The 14808-nt window shown below is 34.2% G+C and overlaps 3 protein-coding genes across 3 annotated transcripts; all 3 read right to left on the bottom strand.

Annotated features, from left to right (window-relative positions):
* Positions 1–440: 440 nt before the first annotated feature.
* Positions 441–3491, bottom strand: GAUT9 (galacturonosyltransferase 9). Its single transcript, XM_016325321.3, has 3 exons — positions 2989–3491; positions 1469–2686; positions 441–1079 (listed from the first exon to the last, which is right to left on the bottom strand). Exons 1-3 carry the CDS (start codon positions 3139–3141, stop codon positions 804–806), a joined length of 1647 nt encoding a protein of 548 aa, XP_016180807.1. The 5' UTR covers positions 3142–3491; the 3' UTR covers positions 441–803.
* A 5024-nt stretch (positions 3492–8515) lies between these two features.
* On the bottom strand, positions 8516–9028 carry LOC148582014 (uncharacterized). Its single transcript, XM_088495022.1, has one exon. It carries the CDS (start codon positions 9026–9028, stop codon positions 8516–8518), a length of 513 nt encoding a protein of 170 aa, XP_088351148.1.
* Positions 9029–12616: 3588 nt separating this feature from the next.
* LOC107621896 (uncharacterized) lies at positions 12617–13621 on the bottom strand. Its single transcript, XM_016323872.3, has one exon. The coding sequence runs from the start codon at positions 13532–13534 to the stop codon at positions 12884–12886; it is 651 nt and encodes a 216-aa protein (XP_016179358.1). The 5' UTR covers positions 13535–13621; the 3' UTR covers positions 12617–12883.
* Positions 13622–14808: the final 1187 nt, after the last annotated feature.

Here is a 14808-nt window from a genome sequence, read left to right as displayed (position 1 = left end):
ACTCTGTGATTACTCACGATAACTTGTAATTGAGGATCTTAATAATTAAATAGAAATAATATCAATGTCATTTTATAATCTATAATCTAATTGCTATACAAATCATGTTTTATCTCTCAACAAATGATAAACTCTAAATTATTTTAATTATTTTACTGGTATAATACATTTCTCATATTGACTTGAATATTAGAAAGCCTCTTACAGATTCCTCATCCAGTGAATAGTAGAAAAGTCCCTGTTAACTTCATATGGAATGAGCTATACACGACCAGTGTTATCAAAACACAAACAATAGTAAGTATTCTGTTGTGCTCTGTACTATCTTTTTATTTCTGTCATGAGATGGTTGACAACAATATCTAAATTCCAAGCCAAACCCAAAAAAAAAAAAAACATTATACAATTTTCACCAAAAAAAGAATATATGCCCAGAAACATGAAAAAGAACAGAATACAGTGGTATATAGATAAAACAGTAATATCTTCTAGTTAATCATAGTCATTACATTACCATCAGCAATTGAACAAATACTAAATATGCTCCAAACTATAGAAGAAAAGAGAGAAAGGGGGTGTGACTACGTGTACATTTTCCAATTCAAAATTATTGGTTACCATCTGAAAACTATCAACAACAAATTCTCAGACAGAATTCCCATTAGAATATAAACTTGATGACAACACAGAACTTCTCTGTGAAAAGGGTATATTTAACTTGATAACCCCAATACAATGAACACTTGGTTTCAAGTATATCATATAATAACAGCACCAATGCACTGTTGCAGTGTTGATCTCAATTACAGGCCAAAATTACACATCTGCACAAACTCCATGTCATTGTCAACATATTTAGTCCAGAGATTCTTGTATTGATTCAAAGCAATGTCGAGCCATGGTTTCATGTTTCCATTGTAATGGATGACAGCCGCATTGTTGATCTCGTCCATGCTGATACTAGGATTGTATCCTAGCCCTAGCACATGCCAGGATTTGTCCAATGACTTGGTTGTGGAGTAGAAGGTGATCAAACCAGGCGCAAGGGTCCCTGATTTCCATAAAGTTTGGTCCTCATTCTGATGACAGATTTAGACCAAAAAATTAAATACAATAGTCAGCACCACAGTTATAGTAACCTATTAGTATTGTACAATGTTGGACAAATACGAATACGAGTATTAAATGATGCACCGAAAAATACGGAAATTTTATAAAAGATAAAAATTAATCACAGGTTAAAGAAATTTAAGGCAGCATGCATATGTGACTAAAAGTGAAGTATTTGTGCATCATATGTATTGTATAAAGGGAAGCTCAAGCATTGTTCGGGGAATTTTTTCAGCTGAAAACATTAACCCATGTATTTGTCAAAGTATTGACATAGAATCCTATAGCAGCAAAAAGTAATAGCACATATTAGAGAAGTTAAAAGTTGCACAGATAACTAAAGGCAGAAGAAATTTACCATGCTTTGCCAGTGATGGTAATTATCCGTGCATTTTTCACGCCTCCAAGTATCAAGATTGAATATATTCACACCATAGGACCAAGCACAAGCTTTTGGATTGAAGTTATCCTTGATTGAAGGATGAGAGAAATTTAAGTAATGAGAGAATCGGTGGAAAGAGCCAAAACAGATCTCTACGGCACCATTCACCTTCCCATCCAAATCGATCTTCCACAAACCTGTCAAGTCTTTTTGAACCACAACATCATCATCCAAAAGTAAGATTTTATGCAATTTAGGGTACATCTCCGGCAAATAAAACCGAAGGTAATCCAACATGGACAGGTACTTATTGCTAGTTTTCATGTCATTTGTTGTGTTTTCAGCTTGATTAGACTTCTGCAAGTTTGCTAAGTCTCGCTGCTTCAACACAGGGACATATGATGAATTTAAGAAAGTGAATTCTTCTACGGCTTTCACCTCCAAATATGCTCCTCCTTCTACTGGCCTCATCTTAAACCACACCTTCATCGCCGCAACATTCATCCTGTTCGATACTACATGAAAAACATGCTTCCATGGCTCTGCTGCATTCTTCACCACCGATCTCACCACCACTGAGACAGCTATCACATTATCTGAAAATATTGCATAATGATACAAACTGGGATCTTCAAACTCCGGCTTAGGACCCTCATCCCGATATTTCTCCGGATTTGAAATCTGCTCTCCCATTAATCTCATTGCCAAACAATGCAAGCTCTTGGGAACCGATCTGGCAGATATCAAGCTGGCCAAGGCCCCATTCTTCTTGGCCTTGTTAAGCGACTCGTGAACCGCAAATATAGTATCCTTCAACTTCTGAATCTTCAACTGATTATCATAATTCTCCTTCGCCTCAACAATCATCATCCGTGCAATCTTCACTCTATCCTTAACCTCTTTCTCAAACTGCCTCAACACATCCTCATCAATAGGACCATCCGTATCAAACAGCGAAGCTCGGTATGTCGGCCTCAAGGAAATATCCGAGAAATTCTGCGCCAATTCATCGAACATCTTCAACTGCTTAGAAATGTCAAGCTTGAGCTTCCTTGCATAAGCAGCATAGGCATTCACTAGGGTTATGTGATCTCTAGCTTGCTGGTGTATCAAATCCACTCTGGTCCTAAGAGGGTCAGATTTCAATGCCAAAAACGTTCTATGCACATATGCATTACCAGTCGTGGGAAGAGTCTGTAACACAAAAATAAACAAAAGGAACACAAATTTTAAATCCTTACATCATGTAATTAACTTACCAATTCAACTACGCTGCACAGAAACCAATTCGAGTATTCAATACAACACACAAATACGGCAATTTCATGATTAAAAAAAAAAAATCAGTCACATATATAAGAACTTTCAGACAGCACTATATGAAGCAAATACAGTATTTGTACATCATAAAATGTCGATTATGCTTTTATATGATCAAAATCCTTTTTTTTTTGGTACACATAAAATCCAATGAAGAAAGCATAAGGGGAACTTACAGACTCATCAGGTGTTGTGGAGGGATTGGTGGTGAAGAGAACTGAAAGAGTTGCAACGAAGAGGAGAAAGAACATTGCAGAGATGAAGATCCGGAAGGAGAAGAAGCTTCGGAAGCTAGATCCACCTCTGGTTCCTCTCACCGCAACCGCCATTGGATCAGGAACAGAGCCCTCTTTGGATCTTGAGGTTTTATCAATCGAAGGAAAGGAGGCTTCTTATGCCGCAGAAAATTTTGTTAATTTCACTGTCAGTGTCAGATCCAAAGAAGAAGAAGAAGAAGAAGAAGAAGAAAAAGAATCTGCGTGAGTGTGTTAGAAGAATTCTTCTCAACTATTTCTGTTGAATTTTGGTAGCAAAATTAATTGCGGGGAATGGAAGTGTGTTATGTGATTTTGTGGAGTTAGTAATGATTATGAATGTGAATGTGTGTTGTGAGTGCTACTTCCAAAAACTGGGTATTTCACTTCCAAAATGTTTCATAATAAAAAAATTAATCAAAAACAAATAAATTTATTTTATTTAACATTTATTAATTATAATTAATAAATATTAAATAAAATAAATTTAGATTTTTTTTTTATCTTCCTGATATTATCCTTTTGACTTATGAATCTAAATCCTGGCTCAACCACATACCTTGTTAGAGATCATGGATTATTTCCTAATTTTGACTTTCCTATTTATTTATTTGGGACTTAGCTTTGGGGTTTATTTCTTCCATATTTCTTTAGTTAGTGCTATTACAAAAAATCAATTATTAATATTATTATTATTTATATATTATGCATATATACATCTAGTATAGTTTATTTAGTTATTTAAATTGCTTTTGGTGGTTTGATCCGGAACAATAAACCTTTGACGTTGATTCATCCGTGTCGGTGATAATAATAATCAATTATTTTCCAAAATCAAATTGGTTCCGTAGATTTGATGGCGCTGAGTGAGTGCCATAAGAACGGAAGATAAGTTGGGTTTAGACTTTAGACACTTTTTGTTCTTGGTTAAATACCTTGTAGGGTTTTTTTTTATTCCTGGTATCTCTTAGTCCGACAAATCAAAGATTAATCTACTGTGGTACTGAGTTCTATTTAAGAGTTTATCGTTAGTCAATGAAGTTGTTGCATATACAAAGCGCAATTTAAACTCTCGACACTTGTTTAAGCAGACTAATGAGCTAATCACTAAACCAAATCAATTTGGTTATATACCTTTTAGGTTTTTTTTTGGGGTCTTTTTTAGGCTTTTGTTAAAAAGAAGTATTACTATCTCTTTCTAAATATAAGGTTTGCTTGAAACAAAAAGGGAGGTAATTTATAAATATGATGTTGCAAGAATTTGGAGAAATAGTACTGTAGGTTGGGAGTTTGTGGAATCTGTTGGAGCGGCCGGGAGACTCTTGTTGATGTGGGATGACATGATGTTTCAGAGAAGTAATTGCTATAAAGGTGAGAGGTGGTTGTGCATTGAAGGAGTGTTAACAAAGAATAATTTTCATTGTGCTTACTGCTTGGTATATGGGGCGCATGGGAGGGATGAAAAGCGGGTGGTGTGGGAAGAGTTGAGTTATATTGCGGGCCTGTGCCAGATTCTTTTCTGCTTGCTGGGAACTTCAATGTGATTTTGCAAGTCGAGGATCGCAAAGAGGTGACGAGTTTGCCGGCATCAGCGGAAGAGTTTAAGGGTTGGGTCCAAGACATGCAATTGATAGATCTACTACTTACCGATAGGAAGTTCACGTGGTTCAGGGGTCGATCATGTAGTCGTATTGATAGGGTACTGGTTAATATTGAATGGGTTGAGGAGTTCCCTGACATTCGATTAAAGGGTGGCCCAAGGGGATTGTCAGATCACTGCCCGTTGATTGTGGAGGATACGAGAGTAAGAGGGGGCCCTCGACCTTTCAGAAGTCTAGATTCCTGGTTTACGCATGAAGGCTTTCTGAGAAAGGTCAAAGATGAATGGAGAAAATTGGGAGATGCGCCGTTCATTGGTAAACTGAAGGCCTTGACGGTACCTTTGCGGCAATGGCACAAGAATAACTTTAGTGATATGAAAAACAGACTGATGAGGTTTGAGGATGAGATCAAGAAACTTGACAATTAGGTTAGTGATGGGATCTATGATAGTACGACGGAGGCTCGAAGGAAGGCGTTGGTGAGCTTTTGTGAAAAGTGGTACTTTAGGAAGGAAATCCACTGGAAGCAGCTATCTCGGTCAAAACATGCTAGGGACATGGACAAGAATACCAGATACTTTCATACCATTGCCTCGGCTAGAAGGTAGAATAACAAGATTGATGCTCTGATGATTCATGGACGGCTTGTGCGGAATCAGGCAAGAATAAGGCATGCAATTACGGGGTTCTACAAGGAGTTGTATCGCCAGGAGTATGCTCCGAGGATTGGTGTTCGGGATGGGTTGGTGAAGCAAATTGATAGAGCTGAGGCTGAAGCCTTGGAGGTGTTGCCGTCTGCGGAGGAGATCAGAGAAGCAGTATGGGATTGTGAATCTTCTAAGGCCCCAGGTAGTGATAGGTACAATATGAACTTCATCAAGAAATGCTGGAAAGAGATTGGTCAGGAGTTCACTGCAACGGTGATGGAGTTCTTCCAAAGAGCTGAGTTACCATCTGATGTGAATATAACATGGGTGATGCTGGCCCCAAAATTTGTGGGTGCTAAGGAGATCAAGGACTTTCGGCCGATTAGTATGGTGGGATGTGTGTATAAGGTGATTTCAAAGGTTTTGGTGAGAAGGATGAGATCAGTTATGCCGGGCTTGGTAGGAGAGACTCAGACTGCATTTGTGAAGGGTAGAAAAATTCATGACGGTGCACTCATCGCCTGTGAGACGGTCCATTGGCTCAAGGCGCGGAGAAACAAAGCGACAATTATCAAGCTGGATTTTCAAAAAGCTCATGATAGAGTTAGATGGAGTTTTGTGGATATTGTGTTATAGAAAATGGGTTTTGGACAGAGATGGAGGAATTGGGTAAAGGAGTGTGTCAATACGGCCACTATGTCAGTCCTGGTTAATGGATCACCATCCAAGCCGTTCAACATGGAGAGGGGACTCAGACAAGGAGATCCTCTTTCTCCACTTCTGTTTGTGCTTGTGGTCGATGTGTTGCATCGGATGTTGGGGGAAGCCATCAAGAACGGGCGCATTGATCCACTACTGGTCGGAGGTGAGCATATAGAATTGTCGCACCTACAATTTGCAGACGATACGATCTTGTTTTGTCCCCCAAAAACAGAGACAGTTGTGAATTATAAGAGACTGTTGTGGTGTTTTGAGTTGATGTCAGGGCTGAGAATCAATTTTGATAAGTCGAATATGATATCTGTGAACTGCAAGTAGGAATGGGTAGATCATGCATCTGGCCTACTGGGGTGTAAGCAAGCTGTCTTACCGGTTAGGTACCTCGGGATTTCTTTAGGTGCAAATCCGCGGCTGGTGAAGACTTGGAAACCAATCATAGATAAGGTGAAGAGAAGCTCAGCCTATGGAAAGCTAAGATTCTAAACAAAGCAGGTAAGCATGTCCTCATTAAATCGGTGCTGAATAGCCTACCGATATATTACCTAAGTCTGTACAAGATGCCAAAGGCGGTTGCGGAAAAGCTGATTGCTTTGCAAAGGAGATTTATGTGGTGTAAGGAGGACGGTAATGATGGTATCCCATTAGTTAAGTGGGAGATGGTTCAAGCACCGAAAAAGGCTGGGGGCCTGGGGGTTGGGGATGCAATGCTACGAAACACAACGCTCTTGTTTAAGTGGTGGTGGCGATTTTCAAAAGAGGATTGTCCCTTGTAGAAGAAGATTGTGTGTTCGTGTAACAATTTGAACCCTGATGTAATGCTAGTAAATCAGCAGTTACCGGTTAAAAAGGGTTTTGGAAAGACATCTGTCAGTTAAATATAAAAGAACAAAGGATAAAAGAGAAAATGGTTACTGGTTTGGCGATGGAAGTAGGGAATGGAAGGAGCACCCTGTTTTGGGGAGATAACTGGTTGCAAGGAGGGCCGCTGAAAGCGACTTTTCTAAGACTCTTCTCTATTTCAAACCAACAAGGATCTATGATAGGGGATTGTAGGTTTTGGGATGGGTTTGAGTGGATATGAAATTTCCAGTGGAGAAGAGAGTTATTCCAATGGGAGCTGGAACTTGTCCACCAGCTTCATGAGAGGCTACGGTTAGTGAAGTTATCAAATGGTAGAGAGGATAATGTGGTTTGGAAGTTTGATAGCAAAGGTATTTTTTTTACTAACTCTTTCATGCAGGTCCTACAATCGGAGATTCTATCAGACGAGATAACGAGCTATAGTTTCACAAGTTCAATTTGGAGAGGATTGGTGCCGCCGAGAGTTGAGCTTTTTGGTTGGTTTGTGCTTGTTGGTAGAGTTAATACCAAAGAGAGGTTGAGTCGGTTAGGCGTTATTATTCACACTGACAATATTTGTGTACTATGTAAGAAGGAGATAGAATCTGTCCAGCATTTATTTCTTCTATGTGAACTGACATGGCAGGTGTGGTGCAGTTGGTTGAGGTCTTTTGGTAGAGATTGGATTATTCCTGGAACCATAAGACAATTGTTTGAGAGTTGGACTGGTGTGCACAAACAAAAACAGGAGCAGAAGATGTGGCTAACTGGGTTCTTTGCAGTGATTTGGAACATCTGGTTGGAACGTAATGCTAGGATTTTCAATAATAAGGAAGCGGGTGTTGAGATCATACAAAGGAGGACGTTTTTGAGCTACAAGAAATGGACTGGCAATGATCTTTTTAGTTGTTAATGACAATGCCAGAGATCACAGAAAATTTATGAATTTGTTTGCTGTACTGTGATGTCTAGTCTGTTTGCTCCACTCTAATGTGTTGAGCTTCCTTTATTTCAAAAAACCTATCTCTTTTTTGGCACGGGATTATTAAATTGATCCATTGTAACTTGTAAGCAACTGAGATTGCGCTCAACATTTTCAAGTTTATATTTCGGCCCTTTTCAACTTCAATAGTCCCAAGCTTGGACTTTGGGAATTTATAATTATGTTTGCAAACTTGGGCTAGAGCCCAATGGGTTACCACTTCAAAACGGAACACAATTTGGCAATATAATGACCAAAAAGACAAAAAACATAAGACAAAAAAAAAAACATATGGCAACATTGGATGTGACTATGCGAGGACCAAAATTGCAGCCTATTGGGTAAAAAACCCTACTCACTCTCCTGGTCCGAGTACATAATGACCAATAAGAGTTGGTACTCCAGACCAGAAAAAAAATAACTAAGAGTTGATACTCAACTGGGTTGATATCTCACGGTAACAATCAATTATTTTATAATACGTGACATTAATATATTATATCTTTGTGCCACGTAGCACCTAATACTTAATATAACATATCATCATTTTTTTTTTTTGAATTAAAGGGAGCTCAACACAATAGAGTGGAGCAGGTACAATGCCACATGGTTCATGAAAACATAAATTACAAACAAACCTTATTAACTTCGACATTATGTCAACAACCAAAGGGTTCACCGCCAATCCATTCCTCTGCAGACGCAAATGACTTGTTTATAATTTCCCGCATACTTGAGCTGTGATTTCGAAACAGCCTGCTATTCCTTTCTAACCAGATTGTCCAGATAACAGCAAAGAATCCAAGGAACCACCTCTTTCTCTCCACCTTCCATATTGCCATGTTTATCCAGCTTTCGAAGTGCTCCTTAAGATTACCGGGAGGGCACCAACTCCTACCAAACGCATGCAGCCAAGCACACCACACCTGCCAGGTGATATCACAGCCAAGAAACAAATGGAACACAGTTTCCTCAGACTTGGAGCACAGCACACACAGCGTATCATGCTGATCAATAACACGTAGTCTACGCAACCGGTTCTTAGTGTTCACCCTTCCAATCAACACAAACCAAGACAAGAGCTCGATCCTTGGAGGGACGAACCCTTTCCAAATGGCCCGCGTGAAACTATAACTTGTAACTTCAGCCGGAAGGGCTTCCGCTTGCATCATCTGTGTAAAAGAGTTCGTTGAATAGACACCTGTGTTATCAAATTTCCAAATCACCGTATCCTCTCTTTCATTTGTAGGCTTAGCTGACTGTAATGTCTTATATCATCATTTAAATAACAAAAAGATCAATTGACTTATAGTTGTATTTTTTAAAAATTAATATAGTTAACAAAATTTTTTAGACTAATTTAAATAACAGACTATTTTTTATGGACAAATTTGAATAATAATAATAATAATAATAATAATAATAATAATAATAATAATAATAATAATAATAACACGGTGAATTGGTGATGACCACAACAATAACACCAAGTTTAGTTTCAAAGGGGAGGTCATCTGAAGGAGTAGTTAAACGATATTATAATATAATGCAATGCCACAGAGCATGTTTTTGTCTAGATGGAGAAAAACAAATAAAGAACATAGAATCCGAATTTTGGACGTATAATCATGGAGGATATTAAGGCTGATAATTTTAATTATAATATATATAAACTAATTCAATATCCTTCAAAGATGGGATTAATTCAATAAAACAATAAAAAAATTATGTAACTTATTTGATACTTTATCAAATATTTTGAACAGTTTTATCTAACCAATCAAACCTTTGATAAGTATTGAATTAATTTACATATTTTATAATTAGAATCGTCAATGCTCAAAATTTTCATAGTAAAAAGTGATAGTTTATTCGCCTAAATATGAACCTTTGCATTTGCTATAGCTAGGATGTGGGAAATAGTATATAAAATGTGTCGGTTCAAATATTATGGATTATATATGAAAAATGATATTGTCATTTTTTTTATAATGATATTTTACACATAATTCTTTTATATTATATATTTGTATGAATTTATAAAAAAGAGTAACATTATATTATTAAAGATAGAAATGACAATATTATTTTTTATATATATAATAAATTTAAAATACACAGTGGTTATTATTGTTGTTATTATTGTGTAATTTTTACATATAATTTTCAAAAGAGGTAATTAAGGCTCAATTTGATTGATAAGTTTTTACTATTTAACTTTTAATTATGTTTATTATGATTCATGTGTTTTATAATTGTAAATTAAGATGGACTTTTTTCACCAATTTAGTTAACAAAATACTTTTGTGTACAGTTAATTTTGTTTTTTCTAATTAAACCAATTATTTTAATTTGGTTTTAATCTCAGGAGCCATATACTGTCAAAACTACTTGGGGTAGGTAATAAATAATCAAATATGCATTTATTTTCCAATAATATGTAGTCAAGGTAGCTCCTAAAATAAAAGGGGTATAAAGATAAATTAGTACTAAGAATTCTAGGGGATGGCTTGTCTAAATGTTTTTCTTTTTGTGGAAACTTTTCTATCATCAACCAATGACCACTATAGACTCCCTTTTATTTTATCACTCTCTGTCTTGTCCAATTCTCCCCACAATGCAATTCCACTAGAATAATTAATTACTACTTAAATATTATTAGTTTATTGAAACGAAAGATTTTATTATTTCCTCCTCACAGTCACATTTCTTTTGGCAAGATATTTTCACTAAGGCATGGTGTGTAATTTTTTTATTCATACATTTAAAATAGATGAGAAGGAGATCAATATAATGGAAAGTTTATCATATATTTTTTTGAGTAACTTATTAAAATGATATCCGAAAATTTATATTGTTGATAAAAAAATTTTAAAAAATACTAACGACAAATAAGTTCTTCAAATGATTTAAAAATGCGACAAAAAGAACTAGATATTAAATATCATATCTAAAAAATGATTTTAGAGATAAGATTTTTTTGCAAATTTTTGCAATAATTATTAGAAAAATAAAATCTTTTTATCTTTAAAATTTGATAATTTTATGTCAAATAAATTTTTTTAAAAAAGTTTTTTAATGACCATATTTTTTGAAAATAAAAAGAAAAAAATTAAAGATTAAATTTTGCTTTGAATTTTTTTTGTACACCTTCTAAATATGTATTCAAATGTTGCCACAAAAATTCAGATCAAATAAATAAATCGTTTGTTAATACAAAAGTTTTTTTGTCACATTCAAAAATATAATAATTATTGATTATTTTTTGTTGTATTTTCAAATCATTCAGAATGTTATTTTGTCAATAACATCTTTTAAGTATCTTTTTATCAGCTATTGAATCTTTTAGATATCAAATTGGTAGTTAATTCTTTTTTTTTTTTTTTTACTATTTTATCATGTTTTAAATAAGTTATTAGAATGAGTATATTTTGTAACAGTATTATAATAATTTATTTGGATGAAAAGACAAATTAAATTAGAATTTGATGAGAACTTCTCCAATTCGGAAAAAAGTAGAAAAGAAAGTATTTGAAAGGTCATCATGGAGAGTTTAATCAATTCTAAATGAGGTGTTTAAAAGTAAGAATATTATTTAAATATGTAAACAACATTAATGATGATTTTTTTTTTTTTACCAAAGATATAAAGACTCGAACCTGCAACCTCTTAGATAAGTATGGGGAGATTATGCCATTTGAACTATTATTCATTGGCAACAACATTAATGATGATTATTAATTTAAAAGTGGGAAATTTAATCTATAACAAAATTTAAAAGAGTGGGGGAAAAAATGTTTATAAGATATTGAAATGAAAGCCACATCAATTCAACAACAATAATTTTCCTTTTCTTTATAACATGATATTATTATCATCTTTATGCAATCCTTTTTCTTTTTCCTTTCTCTCTCTTTCCTTTATTTAATTTATTTATTTTTCCCTCAATTCTCTGTTAATTACTGGAAGATGAGGTCAAGAGAGCTTTGTACATTGTTTTCCGGGCCAGAGAATCATGATGGTGTTTCTGACTCTGATTATTATTAGTGACCAACAACTTAGTACTGCTAACCATTAAACCAGCATGTTTATGGATTACACCATTTTTAGAAATTACTAAATACTCAAACTCAATAACATGCTGTCAACAAGAAGTTTAATCAAAGAAGAAAATCAAAAAAAAAAAAAAAAACTACTATTGAGACTACAATATTATTGATACTTTCTAAAATAAGTGTCTGACGATACAAGTTTATAATTTTTTTATTAATTTAAATTTTTAAGATGAATAATTTTATAATATATATGATATTAGAATTCTACTTTTGAAAAATCTAAAATTCAATTCTTGGTAAACTTTAAAAATAAAAAAATAACATAAGATAAATAAAAAAAAAGGATCTATACAAAAATTAAACTGTTAATATAATGATTTAGTGACAATTTAACTTTCTTGAGTTCGTTAAAAAATTAATATATCTAAATAAAAAGGCACTTGTTTTAAAATTGGAGGAGTATAATTTGTGTTGCAATTTTTTGCAAAACAAGCATTATCTCTATGAGTCCTGCTAGAGAGATAATGGGCTATATGAGTTATAAAATGAACATTTTTCATATTATCTAGAATCTCCATACTATCTAGAATAACCATCCTAAAAGGTTAAACTGATTTTCGGATTCACTAAGGATCAAACTCTTGATCTTTTGGATCTAGAGCTCTAATACCATGTCATGATACCACTCATTCCAAAAACTTCAGCTGATGGAAAAAGATAACACTAATAGTTATATCTTTAATACTCTCTAAACATCTATTGTACACATTGTACAAATATTCCATTAACTCCTCATACTTTCCCTATCTCTATTTCACAAGGATACTTACTTTAATTTTGGATACAAGATCTAATTAAAGCAAAATAAATTAATTATAAACTAGGATTATGAGAGCGGAGGAGTAATTAATTAACAATCGCAATGTGACTATGATATTATAGAAGTCACAAATTGGAAGGTAGTGAATCAAATCAAGCAACAAGGTCCATAGAACTCGAAAGAGATTGGTTTGAGGCACAAGAATTAGGAACATCTTGTTCCAGTAATGGAGGAGGAGGAGGAGGAAGATGATTAGGGCTATGAATCTTCATGTCACTAAGCATCTGTCGAAGCTCGGAAGCTTCTTCTTTGAGCTGAGCATTCTGTTGAAGAACTTGTTCATGGCACTCCGAGACATGGTTGAGCTTGTCCATCAGCTGGTGGTTCTCGTTCCTCAGCCAAACAACTTGTGACCACAGCTCATCAAGGTGCCTTTGCTTTCTCATCCTCGATCTTCGAGCCGACTCGCGGTTCGATATCATCCTCCGGTGCTTCCTCTCGTTGATGAGGCTCAGTTGCTGCTCCTCCGCTTCGTCCGAAGTCGAATTACTACTCATGCTTATGTATGAGTAGGACGACTGAGGACTGAAATCGGAGGAGAACATTTGTTGGTGGTGGTGAGGGTAATTTGGGAAATTCGCGTATATTTGGTTGCAAAATCTTGTTGTGGGAGTGTAGTTGTTATTGTTTTGAATTGTAGTGTAGTTATTAAGAGGGTATGGAGATGGGTTTGTGTTATTAATATTATTATTTGGGAGTAAATAATTGAAGCTTGTAACAACTTCTCTGGGTTCTTCTTGCATGGTTTTAATTTAGGGATTTGAATAATGAGTAGTTTTAGCAATGAGAGAAAATGAAAGGGATTTATTTGGAAGAAACCAAGGAAGGGATTTAATTTGTGGAGAAAGAAAGAGTGGGAAGGTTAGGTATTATATAGGGAGAGAAAATGTGGTACATTATTGGACCTACTTAGCTCTACTGTGTTGTAACAAATTGTTGGTGTTTTGTATCTTAAAAGGTTATTATTTATTATTATTTAGATTATAATTATTGATTGGATGCCATGCAGATGATGATGATGATGATATTTACAATTTTATATGCCGGAAAATAGTGTTGAATAAAGTAGGTATAATTAATAAGAAAGTTAATTTTGATGTATTCACAGTGTAATAGTCAATCAATCGAGCAATTATATCCGTTTTTTTATGATCATTCACGTCATTAATATAAAAAATAGTTATTTTTATTGATTTGATATTACGTAATTAAATACACATCTAAAATTATTTTACACTAACAGTGCATTAAAATTAAATTTATTAATAAGATCCTATAAATAAATTAAATAAGAATGTGTTGAATAAAGTTGGTGGAATTTATATTTACGGTATAAATTTATATTTGTGTAAGAATATCTTTTAAAAATGTTTTTTTTATTGAACTCATTTTTTTCGTGGGGTACCAAATTATAAACACTAAAAGGAGAAATAAAGTGTAATGTGTAGTGTATGGTGTCTAGTAAAAAAAAGCAATGTTTAGGTGACACTTTTCATTACATTTTTTTTAGTGATAAAATTAAACAATAACAACAAGTGAGAGTTAAAAAACGAAAATGATAGTTTATATAATTAAAAAAAATATTTAGAAAAATACAAATATCATTTGTCCTTAAAAAAAATGGAGAATGCTAAGAACAATATTTTTAGTAGAGAAAATGTAGAATTGGCTCATTTTAACTTAAATCCATATCAAATATAAAAACAAATATTGATCACCTAATAATTATTTAAAAAAAATTAATAATAAAGATCAAAAGACATATAGTTCCCCATGCATGCATGTGCACATATAACATACATGCTTTATGATGTAACATGTCATGTGTGAATGACATGATGATAGCACACAAGTGAGTGAGTGAGTGACACAAAGGTGGAGAGCAACTTGGGTTTGTGGATAATCATTTTGGAGAAAATTATGCTTACATCATTTAGAGATATACAAAGGCATTTCATATCATGGAGAGCATATAATAATTAATAAAACTATTGTAGGACTGTTTCTTTGAAAGCAA

The sequence above is a fragment of the Arachis ipaensis genome, chromosome B10, assembly GCF_059453495.1.
Source record: "Arachis ipaensis isolate K30076 ecotype BB chromosome B10, ASM5945349v1, whole genome shotgun sequence".
Taxonomy (NCBI): domain Eukaryota; kingdom Viridiplantae; phylum Streptophyta; class Magnoliopsida; order Fabales; family Fabaceae; genus Arachis; species Arachis ipaensis.
The sequence above is the reverse complement of the archived record's forward strand: the minus strand, read 5'-3'. Positions and strand labels throughout refer to the sequence as shown.